Below are 21421 nucleotides of genomic sequence, written 5' to 3' on the forward strand. Positions count from 1 at the left end.
GCTTGATGAACCTGTTCCCTTTTTAAAAGTCTGGCATAATGCCTCTGGTGTTTAAAAATAGATAGCCATAAAGCACAGCATTGTTGTATACTCAGTATGGTTCCCAAATGCATTCATGTGCTTCTGGGTCTTGCAGTTCTGGAAGAAGGGGTGTTTCCTTGCCTTTACTTGCTTTCTGCCTGCAGTTCCCACTGCCTGTAGTGACCTTTGTGGAAGCCGTTTCTATCCCACTGGAAACTTATTGACCTGTATAAAACTGTGTGGAGCTGAAAGTGTCCCTGAGAAGCCACGATGCAGCAAAGTCAGTAACCGTTTCAGATTAAAGATATGCCTGTGCCCAAGCAGCTCACTGCCTTCGTGCGCCAGTGGACAGCATCTCTCTCAGCTGCGTTCCAGTACCAGTTCTTCATCTAACCCTGTCATCACCCACGTGCGGGGCACCCAGGAAACAGCAAGGGATCTTGTCTTAGCAAAACACCGTGCTGTCATGCTGGATTACGGAGAATTGCAGACCCGTCTTTCAGTTTGCGCCCGTTGCCTCTCGTCCGGTCGCTGGGCACCACTGAGAACGGTCTGGCTCCATCATCTGTACTCCTCTATAAATATCATCAAGTATTTATACATATATACACCCCACCACCACCACCACCATATATAAATACTACCACGTATTTTTATACATGGAGAAGATCCCACTGAGTCTTCTCCAGGCTGAACAGTCCTCTCTCTCTCAGCCTCTCCTTGTATACATGCTATAATGTATACCCACTAACCTTTTTACGTGCTCAGCTGCATCCCTGGAATATTCTGCTTTCTAGATGCTTGTTTATAGAACGTGGATACTTCTCTGGTTTATGAATGTACCTGTGTATGTTTTGTATGCTCAAATAATTTTAAAATGCCATTATCTTCTTACTTCTGCATCTCCAGCAGATACATACTGGTCAACAAGAAGTAAACTACACTTGCAGGGTCTTCTCATATACCTGAAAAAGTAATGAAACATGACTCACATATTATATTTCGTGTATTTGATACAACCTCAGTGGCAAAGCTCTAAAGCAAAAGTGAATGCCCTCGCCTCCCCATTCTCTGCAAGGATTTCAGAGGGAAATGGAAGCCTAAAAAAGGAGGGAAACCCTATTGATATATCATGGAAAAGAGGCGAGATTGAAAGAAAACACCAGTGAGCAGGTCTGAGACGTGTGAGTGTGGCTGATGCTGCTTCCTTAGGTCTGAGAAGTGCTTCTGCTGAGAGTCATCCCTTAAAGTCCAGGAGCTGGGGCCGGCTGGCCTGCTGAAATGTCTGACAATAAATGATGGGGAGAAGAGCCCCATCGCTGGGCACAGCAGTACAGCCGGCCCTGAGGAAGGAGGAGCTGAGGAAGCCCAGGGTGCCCCTGCCACCTGCGGCGAAACGCCTGTTTGAGCTGCTTCTTGTGATCTGAAAAACGAGAGCAGAGGCGAGGGCTTTCCTGACTGTTGGGGCGAGCGGAAGCAAAGCGTGGCTGATGGCAGAAGGGCCAAGAGAAGGTCCCTTCGCACAGCTGGGGTGCCAGCCTTAGCCACCACACCTAATGGTCCCAAACACCCAGAGCAACCCGCTCTGGAGGGCACAGCGCCAGTTGCCCCACCAGAGGACAGAAGAGGGTAAAAAAGCTATAGACAAACTTAGATGACTTATGTTGTCCTTTACGCTGACCTTGCAAATGTTTTCTTTTTTATCCTCGGCTAAAAAAAATGTGAAGGTAATTGATTTATGTCCGAGAATGAGTTGGGAAAATGAACTCCCAGAGCATGAGGGTGGTTAGGTGTCATTTTCTCATGAAGGATGAGAAGCAGAGGAAGGGAGCTGAATGACCCCATTTAAATATGGCCCTTCGTCCTCCCAGCCAAGCCCTGGCAGAAGGACTAGGCGGGAAAAAGAGGCACCTTTAGATTGCCTGTCTGCAGCTATTGACTTGGTTTAACTTTGGCAGGTTCCTTGGGCATTACGGGACACAACCACTCCCTGCAGTCAGGGTTGTTCTGACAAAATCGTCGTAAAACCATTAACTGTACAATCCTGTCTAGCTACTTCTTTGGGAGTGTTATTTCGCTGCACTAAGAGCGCATGAACAAATATTTCCTATCATCGACTGCATAACCTGCGTAAAGTCCCAAAATGAAAGGCTCTCCATAAAGGGCGGAGAGGCTCCAAACCAGAGCGAGCTCTTTGCCAGTGACACGTGCACCTCTGCCTGCCCCAGTGGGATTGAACCTGGCTGAAGGGGAAGCTCCTCCCGATGAACCTGGCTGAGCCAGGATGGAGCTACGCACGTCCTTAAGCCCACGGCCAGGCTGTAGGGCTCTGCCGTGACCCCACCGCTGAAGGAGAAGTTATGCCAGGAGGCCAAGGCCATGCCACGGGTACATTTCTGCCATAGCAGAGGCAGCACAGGGACACCTCCGTGCCCAGGCCTTGCAACATGGCGGCCACCACGTGCATGCAGGCAAGGTTGGACTGCCTCCCATGAAGAGCATCCATTGTGGTGATCATCACCCTCATCATGGTGATTATCACCTCTCATGGTGAGCCATCATCATCACGGTGATCATCATCCACTGGCAGGAGGAATGGGGTGGGGAGGGATGGAGCCGGGGAATTTGGCACCCCACCATTCCTGGCTAGTTCACACACGTGTATCCATACACACACACACGAACTGCCAGGAAGCCCGTTCTCCTCCTCTCCTTCCCCTCCTAGCCTCTGGCACCCGGCTCCAAGGGCCCAGCACCGGGGGCCTCACTTACTTTTCACTGATGGAGAGGCCCTGGGGGCTCTTCTGGGGAGCAGAACTGCGGAGAGAGGAGGCACTCGCTCCACCTAACCATGGCGAAGCCCAAGAAATAGCTACACAAAACTTGTCACTAGAAGATCTCCTTGGAAACCCAGGTCCGGTTTTCTCGTTTACTACCATGCCTGTGAAAATGGGAGCACCTTTCAACCTGCCTGGGGCTTGGATGAAGCCGTGCTCCTCAGAAAAGAGGTAATGCCTGCTGCTGTTGAGGTGCTATCAAAGGTAGCGCCCTGCTTTACCATACGGTGTTATCACACTCTGCCTCCCAGTTTCAGCCCCATGTGGATATTTGCAAAATGAAGAGGGGTAGCTTATTTTTTGCAGATTTCTCTCATTTTCCCTCACCTGCTTTGACTAGTATTTCAGCATTTCCCCTTCCCGTAGCCATGCTGCATATACTATTGGTCCTTGAAGCGTGCTTCTGTCTAATCACATTTCCCAGATTTCTTTCTTTTCTAATCCAAAATTAGACCTGGGCAGTAAATGGTTTCTTCTGTCTCATCAAAATCTTTTGATATTAAAAAAAAAAAAAAGTTTTTTTTAAGCTTTGGAAAATAGAGGTCTTTCTTTGAAAGTAAGGCTGAAGACAGAAAAACTAGCTAGAAGACAAACGTTGGGGAGAGGCAGTGTGCAGGCTTTGCACAAAGCGAGAGCTCCACTGAAACTGGAGAACAGGGTTGTTCTCATGAGAAGTTTTCATTTTAACAAATATGCCACTTTTATGATGACAAAATTAAGTGAAAAGTCCTAGCCACAGGTACCCCCGATTCCCTTCTTCTACAACTATGCAGTACCTTTCTTTCATTTCTCCTCAGAATACCAGTATATTTCTCTGCTTGTTCTCCCTTTCTTAAAAAGAAATGAAGCAGAATAGTATTCATAATTCTGTAAGGAAAATGACTTTCGATCCTATTCCCTCGCATATTATTTTTGTAAAGGTTAGCCATAAATCAATCTCTCTTGCTGCATTTCTTGTTTGCAGTGAAGTGGTAAAATGTGGAGTGCTCTGTAGCTAGAAATGTAATTGTGTAGACATAAAAATCGTATCCATAACCATCCTACAGGTACTTATCTCAAGATGTGTCTCTGTGTCCTTCAGAGCAATAGCTGTAGCAACTGAGAATGGGACAGGAGGAGCTTAAATGTTATGACTCATTTATTTCCAGCAGATATAATACACTTCAGAGGAACCGTAGTGGTCATAACATAAGGGACACTCTCATGTACTGGAGAAGCTTTAAAGCCATTAAAATAAAATAGGAACCATTAAAGCTGTTCAGGTATTTTTCAACTTCTTTAAGGCACAAGACACCGAAGATTGCAGTTGTGTTATTCTGTCTGATGTCTAGTAACTCTTTTAAAAAGCTAAAAAGGCCGTGCTGTCAGGCTGCCTCTTCCATAGCAATAAGGGAAATCAACCCAAGTTGAGCAAACATGTTTTTGTGATGCTGTGATTTATAATATTCACGCTAGGTAGTTCAGTTCGGATGTTAAACGCTTTTTACACGTGAAATAGCAGCACGTTCTTCCCTCTTGCAGCAAAAGGATTTTTATTTGATACCAAAAGATAAACAGCATAACGCGCGGGATAGAGTTGAAGATCAGGAGCCCAGAGGTGTTTGCTAAAGCAGGACCAGCCTGTGCCCAGCGCAGAAGCAAAGGGCCAGACCTAAAGGGAAGGCAATGTTGAGCCGGAGCAGGTGGGGAAGAAGGAGCTGGCTGGCCAGCCCGGCACAGGCACTGCAGCTGCTGCACAGGGCGTGCAAAAAAGTGCCTTTTCTTTGCAGCCACTTGAGGAACTGGATGCAATTTTTCCAGGTGAGCTGCAACACAAGATGGAGTCTCTTTTTCTGCAAAGCAATGTGCTTTATAAAGGCCTTAAGATGTGCAGATAAGAGGAATGTGAGACATGCAAAGTGCACCATACATAGCACGTTTCTGAAAAGTGACCGGTATGGCTAGAGACAGAGAATCAGATGGATGCCCAGTAAAGTGATTTGCTCTTACAAACTGTCTGGAGGAAAGCAAGACTGTAAATCAGAGTCCTTTAGGAACATCATGAATATCTTTTCACGAGTATCTGCTGAGAAATGATGGCTTTTGCTTATGTGGTACTGCCCGTGTTTATCAAGAAGAGAAGAGGTTTTCTAAGGCTGCTGGACTCCCTGGCACATCACACCTTTAAGTGTCTTACAGGGACAATGAAAACTGTCACACAGCATGGAAAAAATCCCTGCATCAGGTGTTATTCTTCACTAGAAAGCTATACTGTAGTTTAAATTAGCAAGGTGCTTCTGAACCCTTATTTAAAACGTGTTTGCTCTGACATCCTGAGAAAAGAGTTTCTTTATTTAATTGCACTGTCAGTGCCGATGCTTTCAGCTAAAACCATTTGGAGTTAGACCTTTTAATAGAAAGTGACAATTTAAATTGCCACGATAGCAGCATAAATGGTGCTTAAAGTCATTACTAACCTGATGCTGCAGTTGGCTCCAGACCAGTTTATTAAAGCAAAAGAAAGGTGGAGGGAGTAGGGGAAGAGGAAATTAAGTGGCGAACCATTAATTCCTTTGGTACTCGCTGTAGCGACATTAGCTGTGATGAAAGCATCTGCCTGTACGATGGAGACAGCGTATAATCCCGTCCTCGCTTTGCATTAACTAGCAAAGGTTAACTCGGCGGCGCTGGTTTGGGCTTGCTTTCCCACGGGATGGTGCCCCGGTCTCCTCGCTCGCTGCCACGGCCCACGGGGCGAGCATCTGTGTTTCGTCCCGCTCTCGGGGGCTCGGCCGGGCACCGGTTGCGTGGAGCCGGCGCAAGGGGCCTGGGGTGAGGTCCACCTGCCCGCATTGCTGGTGCGGAGCCCTGCGTTTCCCTTCTTCCCGGGAATAAGGCGGCTCACGCCTGCGGGGGCCGTCGCTCCTGGTGGCACCTCTGCGGGGAGGCCCCACGCCCGGGGGCCTGGCGCCCTGGCGAGCGGGGGACCCCAGCTACCAGGTGAAAACGGGTTTAACAGCGACGCTTGCAGCGCTGTCTCCGTCCCCCGGGGGAGCCAGAGGGCTCCCGGAGCGGGGCGAGGGCGGCCGCGGAGCACCCGTGGGAGAGGACGAGAGGACGAGGGCTCGGGGGCTCGGAGGAGCTCCCGGCCGGCGGCAGGAGGCCTGCGGCCGCCGGCCTTATCCGCCATCGCCACCTAGCGACCAGGCCCCGGCCCCCCGGAAGGGCCGGCTGCTGGCCCGGGGGGCTGCCGCCCGTCGGTCAGCGAGAGGGGCAGAAGTTAGGGCACGCTTTGCGTGCAGGGGGGGGTCCATCTCCACCGCGGCCATTCCCGCTTCTCTCCCCTTCTTGCTGTAACGGCCCCAAACCCAACGGCTCCCGGCAGCGGGGGGGAGGCACCACAGGCATCGGCCGGGAAGGCTGCAGCGTCTCCCCCCCGTTTGGGGACACCCCTCACCACCTCTCCCCTAGGCTCTCGAGGTGTTGGGGCGGGTTTCAGGGTCGGTTTGGGGCTCAAGCCCGGTCCCGGCAGCCGGGAGCATCGCGCGCTGCTGGAGCCTCCTCTGCGGCGACGGAGGAAAAGCCGCGCGCTCCCGAACCGCGCCGTCGTTCGGTCGGTCAGCGGGGCTTGACTTCATCTTGGCCAGGCCGCCTGAAAACCAGAAGAAAACCCTGTGATTTCTGTCCCTTCAACAGGGCAGCCCCAAGAGGGAACAGGACTCCTACAGGTCCCTACAGCTGGTCCCGCTAACGGGATCACCGATTTAAGGCTCGCAAGCCTCTTAGTGCTAACGAGCTAAGCACCGGCAGGTCTGATGAGGCTTTGGATACAAGAATTTACTTAATCCTGTGATGGAGAAGAAAAACCCACCTGCGGGGAAGCAACGTGCCTGGCCGGGGGGTGCCGGCACAGGGCGCACCGTGTGGCTCAGGGGTCGAAATGGTGTCCCCAGCACCGCAGGGGTGGTCTTGCAGCCCAGGAGCGGCCCTGGGCATCCAAACCATACAAAACCCACCAAGATGACCAAAGGACGGACACGGTGCCCTCAGCATTGACCCTCTACAGGTCCTCTTCTACTGATCCAGCCTGCTGGTTAATGTAGGGAGAGCCTTCGGGACTAGTTGTATGTTACCTGCCATTTGCATTACAGCTCGTTGTATGTTCTTCCAAAGAATATAAATAAATAAATAAATAAATAGAAAGAGGGAAAAAATGCTATTTTTAGGCACTTCAAGCTTAACTCTAAAAGAGGCTCCTCTGTAATCTGGTATTGCTTTCAAGTTTCAGAGTCAAGCTCAAGTTAGTTTACTTTTCTTTTAAATAAGACTTGTGACACACTGAACAGACATCACCTGCCAAATATTTTTACCTCTCAAGCACTGATGTATTTCACGGGTGGGTGTATGTTCTGGGGGACATCTCTTACCTTCTCCCACTTGTATTTATTTGAACAGAGATGGTACATCAAGTCCTTCCCCTCCCTGAGAAGCCAGGGATGGTCCTTCAAGTACAAGGGGTTTCTCTTTGCTGGGAACAGGTCTTCTACAGTTCTGGAAATGTGACCCAGCCGGTGCCTAACTGCTGGTGCCCCCTTCCCAGCCCCCTTGTCTCCCTGCAGCAGGAAGGAAATATCTTTTTAGCCAGTCCTTTCAGTAACTGAACCCCTGTAAGTGGCCAAGCGAGTACCTGGGTTGCATTTGGTTGTCTCCATCTCAATTCCAAAGCTCTCAACTACGAAAAGGGTCACCTAGTAACAAAAGAAGTTGCTGCTCAGCTACTCTTGCCAGCCCAGCGGCCGTCCCGGCCTCCAGCCGAAGCCAGAGGAAGAGAGAGGGTTCGCTCCTTCCCCGCGCGCAGCCATCAGGAGGCCCCACGACCTAGCGCAAGCGATCTGGACTCCTGGGAAGGTGGCCAAACAGGGATCCTGCTTGCCAGCCATGCCAGAGCGGGCGCTTCACGCCCACATTACGGGGCAGGTTTTGGTCTGCGCTTGCAGGTAAGAGCTACCTGGCCTCAGCAGTACGGCTCCATCCTCCCTCCTGACACAGGCAGGAGTCGATCCTGCCCTCCTTTGGTGGTTCTCTTCAGGCTTGCGTGGAAATCCCGGCACTGGGCACTTGGAGCGCAGGCTGTTTGCCTTTCTGCAGCAGCCAGCTTCTCCTGATGCTTCCCGGGCTCTGTGCCTGCATGTGTGAAGCATCTGAATTTGTGGTGACAGCCCCGAGCCCCAGAACTGCTCTAAAAAGAGAGGGGCTGGGGCTCCCCTTGCTCTGCAGCTACCATGAGGTGGTATCGCCACCCCAGCTCGCTGGTATCTTTTTGCAAGGTGTATGCTGTACTATAGAAAGGTCTGTTGTATGGCAAGATAGGGTTGTGGTGGTTTTTTCCTGCATCCATGTTAGGTTTATTGTGATACTGGTCAACCATCCAGCTTTGCGTACTGCTACAAAGGAGCTCAGTGGGTCTGGTCGAGTGTCAGCATTGCTCCGACTGGCCCCAGAGAATTCACGCTGCTCCTTGGCAGAGGCTTCCTAGCAAAACCGCTGCGTTGAAAGCCTAACAAGTAAGGAACCTGAAGTACTCTTTTAGTAGGTCTGTGATAGATGATAGGCAAAATATAGATAGGCAAAACTATAATTACATTTAAAAATACAGAAAATATATAAAGTATATATTAAGTTTTTCAGTTTCAAGCACTTCGTTATTCCTAGTGCTCTCTGCTTCTGCCAGTCATTTGACCTGCCGTAACATCCCAGCTCCTGTACCTGTGAGCACTTGTTAGTTATGATTCATCCTTTCAAATCCTGGCATTCCTCGTTTTCCTGGGCTGTCAGACAAGCATGTCCCAGTCTTCTTAAAGCTAACTTTACAGTATCAGCCTTAACAAAACCCTTGATTCACACCGGTGCAAGAGAAAAATCAGGTCCGTGTTATCTCCTTTTTTGAATGTCACAGAAGTGTCTTTTCATCCGTATTTATTTCAAAGGACTCATCTTGTCCATTGGATGCAAGTAGGAAACATCCCTGGAGGCTGTCACCCCCCTCCATGGGCCCCAAGTGCGGTGGGAGGTGCTCTGGGCACCGCTCCACGGGGTGCGGGTCCCCCCGGCGCCTGCGTAGCTCCTGGCAACCCCAAGACGATCACAGGTGGCTTTTGGTGCCTAGATGTCAGCAACTGAACTGAGACCGAGAAGTCTAAATAGGACGAGGCAGGACTTTCGGACCCAGGCCACTCTACCCGTAGGTTGGCCTCCGAGCTTCTAGCCAACCTGCTAGACTTTGGTTTAAAAACCTCAAAATGAGCACTTTGTGTGGCCTTGTGTTTCCTAAGGCGTGAACGTCTCTGTGGTCCCTGTTGGAAACGCCCTCGTCAGGGCCGGTGCTCTCTGGTGACCCGTTTTGGGCTTTCGTTATGGAGTGTAAGTTTTTCAATCAAAAACCTGATTTCAAGCACTTGGCTCCTCAAAATAGACTCCAGGATGCTCAGTCGGGCTCCTCAGCCCCTGGCCAGCACGGGGGCATGGGCGTCTCGGGGCGGTGGGATGGACAGGCATCCCCCAGCCGAGAGGGAAGCAGAGACAAGCAGCGCCGTGGGAGTCACCTGCCCCAAAGCTCCTGACACCCCACCCTTGGCTCCTCGGTGGAGCTGGCCGGGGTGCGCTTTCACGGCGGGGACAGCTCAGCACACCAGCTCTGCGCCACCGAGGCGCTGAATGAGCTTGTGCAAAGCTAGGGCATATATATATATATATGCCCTGTGCCTGTAACATAGGATGCATTCGTTGTGTTTACTTCTTTTTCTGTTCCCTTCAGGTTCTTTACTTGGTCCTAACGGCAGCAATTCTTTATCCCGATATTTTGCCTGGGCTCATGCCAAGATGACTCGCTAAGTTTTGTCTTCAATAGAACGGTAACATTTTTCCAGATTTGTGGAGTTTCTGTGGGATTCTGGTAAATACTACAAAAGTCTGTATGCTACACTGCCTCTGAACCACCTGTGCTTGCAGTTTTTAAAATGCTCATCGCCTATAGAAATAAATAGCATTCTTGATTGCCACAGGTCTGGAAAAAACCATCCCCAGCCTCATTTGATGCTTCTGCTACTTTTAGAAGAGAAAAAAATATCAAAACGCTTGCCTTTTCTGCATCAGTATTTCGAGGAAACCAAACCGACCAACGCTCCCTTCAAACTTCCCCACCCGGTGAAAGGTTTTTGGCGTGCCTGCCTTCTGTGTGTACCGACAACTACTTCTTTACTCCTGGCCACTCTGCTGACCTGCTTAAGGTTCCAGTCAGCCACTCCTTGATCAGTTTTCTACCTGTCATAGTTGTTAACATATTAATTGCATTTCCTATTAATGATGTGTTATTTAATTTTAATTACTGCCTTTAATAAGCCAGCGAACCACAGTGGGCTGTTAGCTAGCTGCTTCTTTTCCTAATTAGTGACCCAGCCTTTTGACTCGCAAAGGCGGCTGTCAAGGCACTCTTAGGTTGGCATCCAGGCTCTGGGTGCGTTTGCTGCTCCGTCCCAGCGAGGAGGACGTCACCCGCGCGGGCTGCAGGCACCTGGGCAAGCCGGGCAGCCTTCCGCGGAGCCGGGCAGCGAAGCAGTGAGGCTTTCACAGCTAAGGAAATCCAGGAGGAAGGGGGGTAGATCCAAGGGGAGGGTGGGGTTTGCCAGCCTGCATGAGCTAGAACTGGTAACTGCTCCTGGCTCTTCCTTGCAGCAGCCAGAAACGGGTGTTATTTATTCTCCAGTGCCCTGAATGCTTCTGGTACTCAACGTCCAGTTTCATGATGAGCAGCTGAGGAGCATCAGGTAGATGGGGAAAACAAGAAAACAAATCAAATCAAAAGCAGATTGCTGGCAACTTGGCGTGACAGCTTCTTACTATGAAGAGTTGCCCAATGCCAGTCTGGCTGCAGGACGAACCAAGACGAGGAGCGAATGAGTCAGCGTTTCCTAAAGGCATCCAGTGAGAGTTAACTAATTGGGCTGAACATCCCGACGGTATCTGGGCCAGCAGACAGCCGCCTCCACGCGTCACCTCCTCCCTTCTCGGGCAGGTACGGAGGGCAGGGATGCCCAACAGCACTCCCGTCCTTGGGTTAGTGGGGGCACGGGGCCGACGTCGGGTCACCCGCACCGCTGAAGCCGGTGGCCTGTGCCGGAGGAACTATCACCAACACAGTTCCCACGCGCGCAGTCTAATCTGGCCGGGCTGAAGCATTCACAAGAGCAGCGGGAAAAACGGCCGTAAGCCCTCTCCATCCCGGTGAGGACGGGCAGAGACGGGGCCCGGCCGGCTCCCTGCCCTCCCTGCACCCCGCTCACCGATCCCGGCGGGAGGGGAGGGGAGCCGGGCTCCCGCCGGCCCCCAGGGCGACGGCGGCACCCGCGGGGGCTCACGCGCCAGAAGGAGAGGCACCGGGAAGCGCATTTTGTTAATGTCGTTTCAGTGGCGGCGGTACACCTCATCGGACTCGAGGTGCGGTGGGGGATTTTGGGGACAGCGTAGTAGCACTTCGTAGGTAACCACCTTGCAGAAAAACATGAAGGCGTTGTAAGAAGTTTAACAGACATGAATCCTTTAATATAAAACCAGGCATTAAAACGGGTTCCGAAGACCTGCCATCCCTGCCTTTCGCTTCTGCAGGCTTTCTCGTAAAGGTACGTTTCAGCCAAATGGGGGATTGAGTCTCACCCGCACCCCAGTACTACACAAGAGGAGCTGAAAAACGGGGAGCAGAAAAAGAAGCTGAAGTGCATTAGCGTTTGAGATGACCGTGTCCCTCAGAACAGCGCTTGGTCTCAGTACTGGCATCAAATAGACTGAACGTTCATTAACAGGAAAATATTTTGAATTTTATTTTTTCACGTTATTATCAAGTACACAATTACAATAATGTCACACATCCCTATATGATTCTATGTATTTTGTTTTTTTCTTTTGTCTTTTTTACAAAGTGTACAGAGGGAAGGACGTATACAATATTTAACAGGGTATTTTCTACAGAACAATAATTTATATTATGTCCTTGTAAAAATCTGTACCTTTTTTAAACATTAAACTGAAACATCCATTTTATAGCATTTGCTAAGCAAATTATTTAAGAATTAAAACTAACCTGTAACTAATGTCAGTACATTAACAATAACTATATTTTCATTTTCTCTTTATACAGACAAATACATTTTACAAAATCCACTTGACCAAACCCTTAATTATTAAAAAAAAAAAAAGTTTCAACATTGTGCTTTAAAAAAAAAAAAGTGTGTATGATTCCAGGCTACGTAAGAGAAAGAAAATGTGTAAAATTGTGTTCTTTGTCTTTCAGCTTATTTAAAAAAATAAAGTTCAAAATGGCTAAAATCCTCGGCAATGCTATGGGAATTTATGCAGATTTTGTACACTTTTCAGGTTTCCAGTTAGAAAACGCTTGAATGTAAGCGGGGGGGGTGGGGGGGTGGGGGTGGTGGAAGCCGCAGGAGGGATCTCTGCAAGACGCGAATGGAAAACCTCTACCGGGTGTTACTGCATCCGATTTGGCAATCGGTAGGCAACGGGCAGCCAGCTACGGCCACGGAGGAAATCCACCGACTTCACCCGGGATTTCAACGAAGGCACAGCGCAGCACATCTAGGTATTACACGCTCAAGGCTCACGGCCCGTTAGTAGCAATATTATACAAGAGCACGTTGGACAAGTCTGGGGGCAGCATCAAGCAGGCATCAAAAGAAAAAAAACCCCATTATCCGACAAAGGCAATGACATGGCATTCGACTCTCCTGCACTGCAAATTAAACACGAGTATTTCGGCTTACAGTGAAACAGAAGGGCTGAGAAGTAGGAGCAGGGCTCGGTAACAGAACAAAATACAAAAGGCTCAGAAGATGCACATCTGAAAGGAAACCTTTGTCCCTTTATCACCCCGAACCTGAAATCACCACTGAAATTCCTGTTCGATTTCAGTAGGAAATTTGCCTGCCCAGAAACAAGAGTCAACGCCGGGCCAGGCTCTGAACCTTTTCCGTTAGCGAATTGTTGGTTACAAATCTATCCTAAGCTGGCAGGCGGCTCGGTCCCAATTCCGCAATCCATCGTCAGCCAGTGGCTTCGGCAGGAATTTGAGCAAGGGGAGCGGGGCCGGGTCGTAAAATCGGGCATGTAACTAAACAGTTTGGGTTTTTTGCTCCACAGTTGTTGTTAAGGTACGCGACTTCGCGCTTGGTACATTTATGCTGCAATTAGCAAATGATATGGCGCTATTTTATAATAGTCTTCAGGTGGCAAAATTGCATGTAATAATTGTAATGTTCTCCCAGCTGTTTATAAACAGATTAAAAGAACTGGGTTAATTCTGGATACTGTACTAATTAATAAACAGCAGCTTAACACAGCTGCTAATGGCTTAGGAAAAACATTCAATTTCGAAACAGTTCTGTTACTATCATGTGTTACTTTTCTTATTAAGGGTATCTACATGAAAACATCGCTACTCCTTAGGAACGCATCTGCTCCACTCCATCCCCCTCTGAAGCTCTCACTGGAAATATCTCGTTTCCAAAATCGAGGCACCTCTTGGTCTTAAATTTTATTCTAAAACAACTCACAATAACAATGTGACTTGAACCACAAACTGTTCTTTCAAAGAAATACTAATATACATAAAAGCATGACGTTTGAGGTACGTTTACCGGCACGTACAGACAGCTGTGATCTATTAACTCTGCAAATGGAACAACGGTATTTTATGTTTCCAACATTAAGACAGCAGTAAATTGAAAAAAAACCCAACACATTTTGTAACAGGCAAAACCTTTCAAAGACAAAGAAGCACAGAACAATAAACATAATATTTGAGCATACTTTCAAATTCGCCAGAGAAAGATAACAAACGCCCCAAAACCACTTTTTAAAAATTTTTCTCTCTGAAACCTGAATTAAAACGCAGAATAGTTTTCCCGCAATAAAGTCAGATGTGTAACTCCTCAAATGGAAAATAGTTAACCTGCCACAAAGTCTGTATAGTCAAAACACGACGATCAGGTGGGCCCTAGTGACTTCATCTTCAGCATCACAATTCCCCATTTTATACACACCTCTGACAATTTTATCAAGAGAAATGTCATATTTTTAGAATTCACGACAAAACTGCATTAACATGGACACTGTGAGTATCAACGAGGTCAGTGAGATAAATATACTTAAATAAACCATTACGGTTGTTGAAAAATTCAGTAAGAGACAGGGTTTACTTTATTAAATGCAACTTTATTGTTGCCATCTTTTCTTCATTTATTAAACAAACTGAATAGAATTCAGAACACGCTATTGAACAAAAGGTATAAAAGTCAACTAGAAGCAATAATCCTATTTTTATACAGCAACAAATCAAATGCACAGTATGTTTTTTTTGTTGTTTTTTTGTGTGTGATCGCAGGTGATTGGCTTTAAAATAAGCTAACTGCCCGAAAGGCAAAATTCCTTTATAATTCCAGCCGTAAGTCTGTGAAAGAGACTTTAAGGCAGCCCAACATCTTTATGATGCCGCATAATGTGCTGGTTCTTCTCTGAAGGCCTTCGGAAACCTTTCTTGCAATACTCACAACGGTGAGGGTAGTCTTTTGTATGAATGGAAATAACATGCCGTTTGAAGCCTGAGGCGTCTGTAGTGCTATACTCACAGTACTCACATTGATAAACTTTCCTGCCACTGTGTGTTTTCATGTGTTTTTTCAGCTCGTTTTGTTGCCTAAAGCCCTTTCTACATCTCTTGCACCTGAATGGAAGATCCTTTGTGTGAACTGAGAGTATGTGGCGACTCAGAATGAACGGATCTGCAATCTTAAAGTCACAATGTCTGCACTGGTGCAATTTTTTACCCTTGTGAGCCGCCACATGTTTTTTCAGTTCCGAAGGCCTGTGAAAGCCTTTATCACACATGTCACACTTATGAGGATAGTCTTTTGTGTGGACTGAAATTATGTGTCGTTTCAGATCACTCGAGTTTGAGCTCTTATGGTCACAATGCAAACACTGATGTGTTTTACTTTCTTGATGCATAAGCGTATGCTGCTGTAGCTCTTTGGTATCTGAAAAAGTCTGGAAACAAATATCGCACTTCAGTGAAGTTTCCTTACTGTGTTTAGTCTTTACATGAGTTTTCAAGTTAGAAGAGTCGGCAGATCGGTATTCACAATACTGGCACTGGTACGGTTTTTCACCAGTGTGGATTCGCATGTGCTTCTTGAGCTCCGACGGATGGCGAAATCCTTTGCCACACTCCACGCAAATGTGAGGAAAGTTCTTGCTGTGGACAGCTAAAAGGTGATGACTCAGTAATCCTTGTTCTGCTGTCTCATAATCGCAGAATTTGCACTTGTGCATTTTGTTAACTCCTTTGTCCCTGTGCACCATCTTGTGAGTAAATAAATTTCCTGCATGAGTGAAGCTCTTCCCACACTCATCGCACTCAATAAGCTTTTCTGTTTTGTTGGTCAGCTTATGACTCTCCAAGTGGTTATGTAAACTTATTTTTTTATTCGTAGTGTAATCACAGTCTGTGCATCTGTATTTCTTCTTCGTAAGAAGGTGCTCCGGGTGGTTTTTCATGTGCCTTTTCAAGAAACCTCTGGATTTAAATTTCTTTCCACAAATCATGCAGGGGTAGACTGTCAACGGATGACCATCAGGGCCAATGATTATTGCTGAAAAACAACAAAAAACCCTTCCTCAATATTATACGACAACATTACACTTCAATAAATGTCGTATTTCAACCTTAACAATAAGCTGAATTGTTAAGTAAGATCAGAGTCAGACACACACACACACACTATACTACATAATAAACAAGCTTGTTACTGGGTTAGGTAAAAGAAATCAAGGGCATTACTACTTTCATTCATTATTATTATCAGAAGAAAGGAAATACTGTTTTTTTGGTGGAGACAACCAAAGCATCACCCAGCTGTTCTTCACCTCAAATAACTCTACTTCGAAGAATTCTGACCGAGTTCACACATTAAATACACGCAGAAACCAACACTGGTGCAAAGAACAGCAGCCAACTTGTTAAACTCAATATTACATAGTAAGCATAGCACATGATCTTCTTTGACTTTCCACGAATCTGTAGATAAAGTTTAATCTGGCAGTTTAATCACCTACCGCTGACTACAATTCACATGTCCCCAAACTAACACCTCCTTCTTGTGCCATCTGTCACAGTTACAATCTGAAGAGGTATCAAGGAGGAATCAATGAGAACACATTTCACATACAGACACCTCAAAGCTTTGGAACTTATCTGCACTCATCCATCAGCCTGATTTGTTTACCCTGAATTTGTCTAGGCATGCTAAAAAGCTCTCTTTTCAAAAAAATGTTTTGGAAGGAGAACTGACTGGGTAGCTGGAAATAGAAAAAGCAAACTTTAAGATTAAACTTTGCCTGGTTTACTAATTCAGTGCTAGACAAAACAGAACTCCTACAGTTAGATCACAATTTGGAAATAAAGTTTTAGTATTGTTTAAGGCAAGGCTATAGCAGTCATGTGCTTTTTCAACTTTATCGGACCGAATAAATCATTCGGACCATAACACAGGAACAGCAGAAACCAAATAATGCCAAAACAGCGCATCTGTTCTTACAGATGCAAGTAAGAACATTGGCGTGAACATCAAGGCAATTTATTTCACAATTAAAACAGAAAGGGCGTAGAAGTTACACTACCTACTGTAACATATAATGTTCAGATTTTCCAGTTACTTATTGAGCTGATACAATGAAACGTATTGTTCTATATATTTTCAATAAAGACAAAGAGGGGTTTTAAAAAGTACTATTACAAAGCACTGTTAACATCACCTTTAAAAAAGTTACATTAAACATTAAAATTGGTGTGGCAAGTTAAGTGTACAGGTTTTTAACCTTTTGCTATGAGACTGACTTTTTCTATGTCAAAGATGGTTACCTTTAAAACACCCCCCCACAATCCAAACCAGCTATGTATTTAAAAACTTTAAAATAAAATATGCACTCATTTATGATGTAGAGGTGCTGTCAACAAAATAACTCCCAAAATAATCACTGTTTTTTACAAGACATTGCACACCCTACCAGCAAAGTACATCTGTTTAGGGATAGGTGCCTGGAGGAATGAGAGGACGGCCAGCCGCCAGACACTCACCTGTTTGATACTGCCTAGACTCAGGTCTCCTTTTTTTCTTTGGTTTTTGCTTAGCCAGTCTCCCAAGTCCAGCTGACTCATCGATGTGCAAAAGAGCACTTGCAGTGCCATTCCGACTTTCAATGCCATCATTATTATTACCTAACAAGATAAGTTAAAAAGTTACCTACCGTCATCACTCCACAGATTATTCGCGCAACAAACTCTACAATCATCATGAAAGAAATGATAAACTACTATCTGGACATTTACTCAAACCATAGTCATGTACAGGATGAGCTGCAAAACTTCTCTGTATGTAACTTACGAACTACGTTTGGTATTATGAACCTGGAAGCATTGGCTTTGTTAAACTAATTTTACAGGAGTACACAATTTACAGGAATTAATGCTTTTCCTTTTCTCAGAGAGTTCTCCTTTAAATGCAGTATGTTTTGCATTTCTTTGGTTGCTAATTATGCCCAAAATGTTTAACATCCGTAAACAATAGCATGTCGCGATATTTACTGTGCCCCGTTTTCTTCTCAGTCCTGAAATACAGGAGCTCCAATGTGTGAGCTCCCGTTCGCTTCCGCACATCTGAATTCACCTGACTGAAGTTTCTCACACACCAAGTTTCAGAACTGGAACTGCGGTCAAAGATTCGTTCTGAACAGCCCACAAACATGCACACAAAGTACAGTACTTACTATTTGCACACCTGATGCTTTAACACTTACAAATTCTTTCTACTGGGAATGAAGAGCATGCTCAGTATTGTGTAACAGAAAGAAGGAAACAATCTGCCTCATAGAGCTTTGTGTTTATTACACAAATGGTATCACTGATTGTAAAACAAACATGAAAATTACAAGTAAGTATATCTATTTATTCGGCAAGGTATTTACTGGTAATCAGTTCAACATTGGTGATTTAAGGGTGTAAGAAAATTTTAATAATAGATTTTGTGGTTAAGTATTTACTTGAATCAATAGAAGGCAACAGTTCCTAGTGAAAGCAAAGCACACAAGACATGAAAATTGAAGTGCAAGAAAGTGCAAGATGCTCAATAGCTGTTTCCTTTGTAGAGTGCCAAGAATGAATATTCACGATTAAGAAAAGAAGACTCAGAGCCAGGAACAGGCATGTGCAGAGCCTGAAGGTTCTGATCTATATGCTAGCTCAAAGGTTGAACAGCAAATGTGGCAAGCGACAAACGTTGAGAACAAAAACCCATTTCACATTTTACAGGTACAAAGTTTGCAACAGGTGCATGATGAGTCCTTCTAGAGTATAACACAAAACAGGCCCCAAACATTTTCTAATACTAGAATAAAATTGCAAAAATTTTCTGGAATGTAAAGCACAGTCGGACTGGGCTTTGCTACAATACAGCAACAAAACAAATTTAACATTTTAAGGCGCCGTTGTTATCAGCTCTTAAACCCTCTTTAAGTGGAGAAGAGGTCTGAGAAGTGCAGATGACAAGCCTCTGCCATTTTCATGCCTTCATTCTTCATTATTTCTTCCCCCTTCCCTGCCACCTCTCACCTGGCATGGTAGGTGGCTTACTGCTGACAGTGCAATGACTCTACTCTTTCCCACATTCTTAAATTCTCCTTTCAATTCCATCTCTCTGTTCTTAATACACGCTGCTCAATTTTCTCCTCCTCCAAAATCACTGAACATTCAGTCTACAACTGTTGTTTCGAGGTCAATTTTATTTCTAATTCCCACTCATCCTGGCTTCAGGCCTTTCCTCTTCGCTGAAACTGTGCTCACCAGTATATGGCCAAAGATAAGGCTCTGGGTGCACTACCGTCCATCTCCTAAGCAACTTTTAACACACGCTACTCCCTGAAATCTTGCCCTCCCTTGACTTATGTCCGTGATTCCAGCCCCCATCGCATTCTCAGCGCTTCCCTGCCATTTGTTTTCTGGCACCATCACCACAATCCATATCATGCAGACATGTAACCTAAGTTTTGTCCTCTATTCCACTATTTCTTCTGCTTCGTTTACTCAAAGTACGTTTAAAAGGAGAACAGGGCACTACTGAAACACTTCTAAGACGAGATTTTGGTCTACCAGCTTACATAAGTTTTGGAAATCAGTCTGTGCACCAGTTGGTGCTCAGATACTCACGTTCAAGAAACATGGTTCTGCATGCTGGCAATATTCTCAAGGTTCTGCTATAATTTTAAGATGTCTCCCTCCAGCTTCTTTTTTGTTAATCAATTAATTATTTCCATTAGTGAAATCACATATTTATATGTTCCTTCTAGAAAGCATTTAAATCAAGCTAGAGGTCAGTGTTGCTTTTCACTGTTACACTGAATCTTACATATTCCCGTCTGCTCCCCCCCCCCCCCCCCCCCCAATAAATATATTCAGTTCTATTCCAAAGCCAGCTCTTACTGCGTTCTAAAACTGTGAAGGACAGATGTATTTGACATGCAATTTTTCAGCTGAAAGCTCATGTCCCTCCCCTTCTACGTCATGAAAATATGAAGGAAAATGACTGTTAAAATAGGAAAAAGAAGCAGCCTGCCTTCCAGCTTCTCTCTTCTTCTCTTTTTAATTTTAAGGCTCATTATGCTAAGAAACCGTTCTTAAACTAAAACTTTAAAAACAAACACAAAAGCACAAATACTCCACTACCCTCCAAAAACCAACCCCCAACATTTTGCTAAAGACAGTGTCACCAGGAAGAATTCTTTGAGTATTACCTACCATAAGCTGCTGCCCAAGCTATGGGCATGAAAGTTTTAATTTCAGTGTCATCAATTTGCTGTTCATGGGCCACCGCTGCATCCTCCTCTCCTACAATCACTTCCATATAAACCTCATCAGCTATTTCCGCAACATCTAAGAGAAAAAGAAGTCAAGAAAAAATTAATAGGAACACTGCACTGTTGAAAGCAAAAATCCCTGTTCCCAAATGAAAGCCACCTACTTACTTAAGTCTTCATCTTCATGCTGAGAATCATTTACAGTCATGTAAACCATTTTCTCCCTTGGAATACGAATACTGCTATTTTGATCAAGTAATCCAACTGCGTGGTCATTCTCTGGCTCGCTCTCCACAATGTCTACTGTGCCCCCTAAGTAGGAAGACCAGAGCAAAATATTTTAAATACGCTTTTTTCAAATTCTATGCCAAACCACAGAAAACTGAAAGTTTGTCACTCTTTTAACATTAGACCCACAGCTCTTTACAGATGACTTGAGAGAAACCACAGCGCAAAATTTCAAATGTCACGTTGGAGTATTCTAAAATGAGCTTATTTTACCTAAATCATCTTCTCCAGGATCTGCTTTGAATATATAGACCTTGATGACTTCTGGACAAATGCCATCCACTTTACAAGAGCCACTTTCTGACTCTGCTTCCATGGTAATTTCAGCAGAACCTTCATGTTCTATCTTACCAGCATCATCCACTACAAAAACAAGTTATTACAATTATCCAGTCATATACAGACAGACATATATGAAAGACTTTATTACTTTATTACTCAAATTTGGAAGCAGTTTAAAATTACGTTGTGATAAAGAACCTACCCATAATTTTTTTTTTTCATATCCTTGAAAACAACAACAATAAACACAGAAATAAATCCAAGTTGTATCCTCCAGTTAAGGGGGAAGTCCAAGAGTGCTGCAGTGATACGACTAGAAGCATGAACACCACACCAGGCAATGCCAATAGTGAAACAGTGATCTGCCGCAAGATGAAGGTAGGAACAAACTGCACATTAGTACTTACTCTGTGGCATAATTTCACTTATTCTCAGTTTTAATTGCTTTCTCCTTCACAACTAATAAGCTATTAACTCTTTTTTTTCAAAAGCATTATCTGTTGCTCAACTCTGTCTCTAATGCAAGCCAGTCAGACCTGGTTTTTTGCAAAGCAGCGTTATTGATGTTTCTTCAGCTGACTAGAGAGTAAACCTAAATGAAAACCGCAGGAAGAAAATGCTCCACTTTTCTCATCCACTCAACAGCTGAGGGATCGAGCAGTGTCAAAGCACTGCCCTGATGCTACAGCACTGGTGAACCTACTCAACTAATTGTTCACGGTGTCCTTACTGAAAGGGACCCGCACTGGATTTTATGCTGTAGCCCTATATACTCTCCTTACTATCATCAAAAATTTTCCTGTCCTCCTTTCAGAAGTGCACCGACACCACGCTTCAGTTTGAATTGCCATAACTTGCCTAGGCCTCCCACATAAACATGGCTAACAGCCAGCTTTATGAGGAACACATTTCTGATTTTTAAGACATATGCTACATAGGCACCCGCACGCGCACACCATCTTACTTTACCAAGCGTGGGTTTTCAAGAAATACATACTAATAGGCATTCACAAAAATCAAATCCAGCATCTCAAGACCTTCAG

At 45.5% G+C, this 21421-nt stretch overlaps 1 protein-coding gene across 3 annotated transcripts in view; it reads right to left on the reverse strand.

Annotated features, from left to right (window-relative positions):
- Window positions 1–14096: 14096 nt before the first annotated feature.
- The window catches only part of ZFX (zinc finger protein X-linked), a 34564-nt gene continuing 27239 nt past the window's right edge, over window positions 14097–21421 (reverse strand). For 2 of the 3 annotated variants that reach the window (XM_087758956.1, XM_087758955.1), the window contains exons 4-8: window positions 20310–20459; window positions 19977–20120; window positions 19750–19884; window positions 17038–17178; window positions 14097–15553 (exon numbers count right to left, since the gene is read on the reverse strand). In XM_087758956.1, coding sequence (XP_087615082.1) covers window positions 14367–15553; window positions 17038–17178; window positions 19750–19884; window positions 19977–20120; window positions 20310–20459 — 1757 coding nt within the window. In that variant the 3' untranslated portion in view covers window positions 14097–14366. The remainder of the gene's footprint in view (window positions 15554–17037; window positions 17179–19749; window positions 19885–19976; window positions 20121–20309; window positions 20460–21421) is intronic. The other variant, XM_087758957.1, reaches the window with a different exon arrangement.

The sequence above is a fragment of the Nipponia nippon genome, unplaced genomic scaffold, assembly GCF_047370975.1.
Source record: "Nipponia nippon isolate SJK-2023a ecotype South Korea unplaced genomic scaffold, ASM4737097v1 scaffold_2, whole genome shotgun sequence".
Classification (NCBI taxonomy): Eukaryota; Metazoa; Chordata; class Aves; order Pelecaniformes; family Threskiornithidae; genus Nipponia; species Nipponia nippon.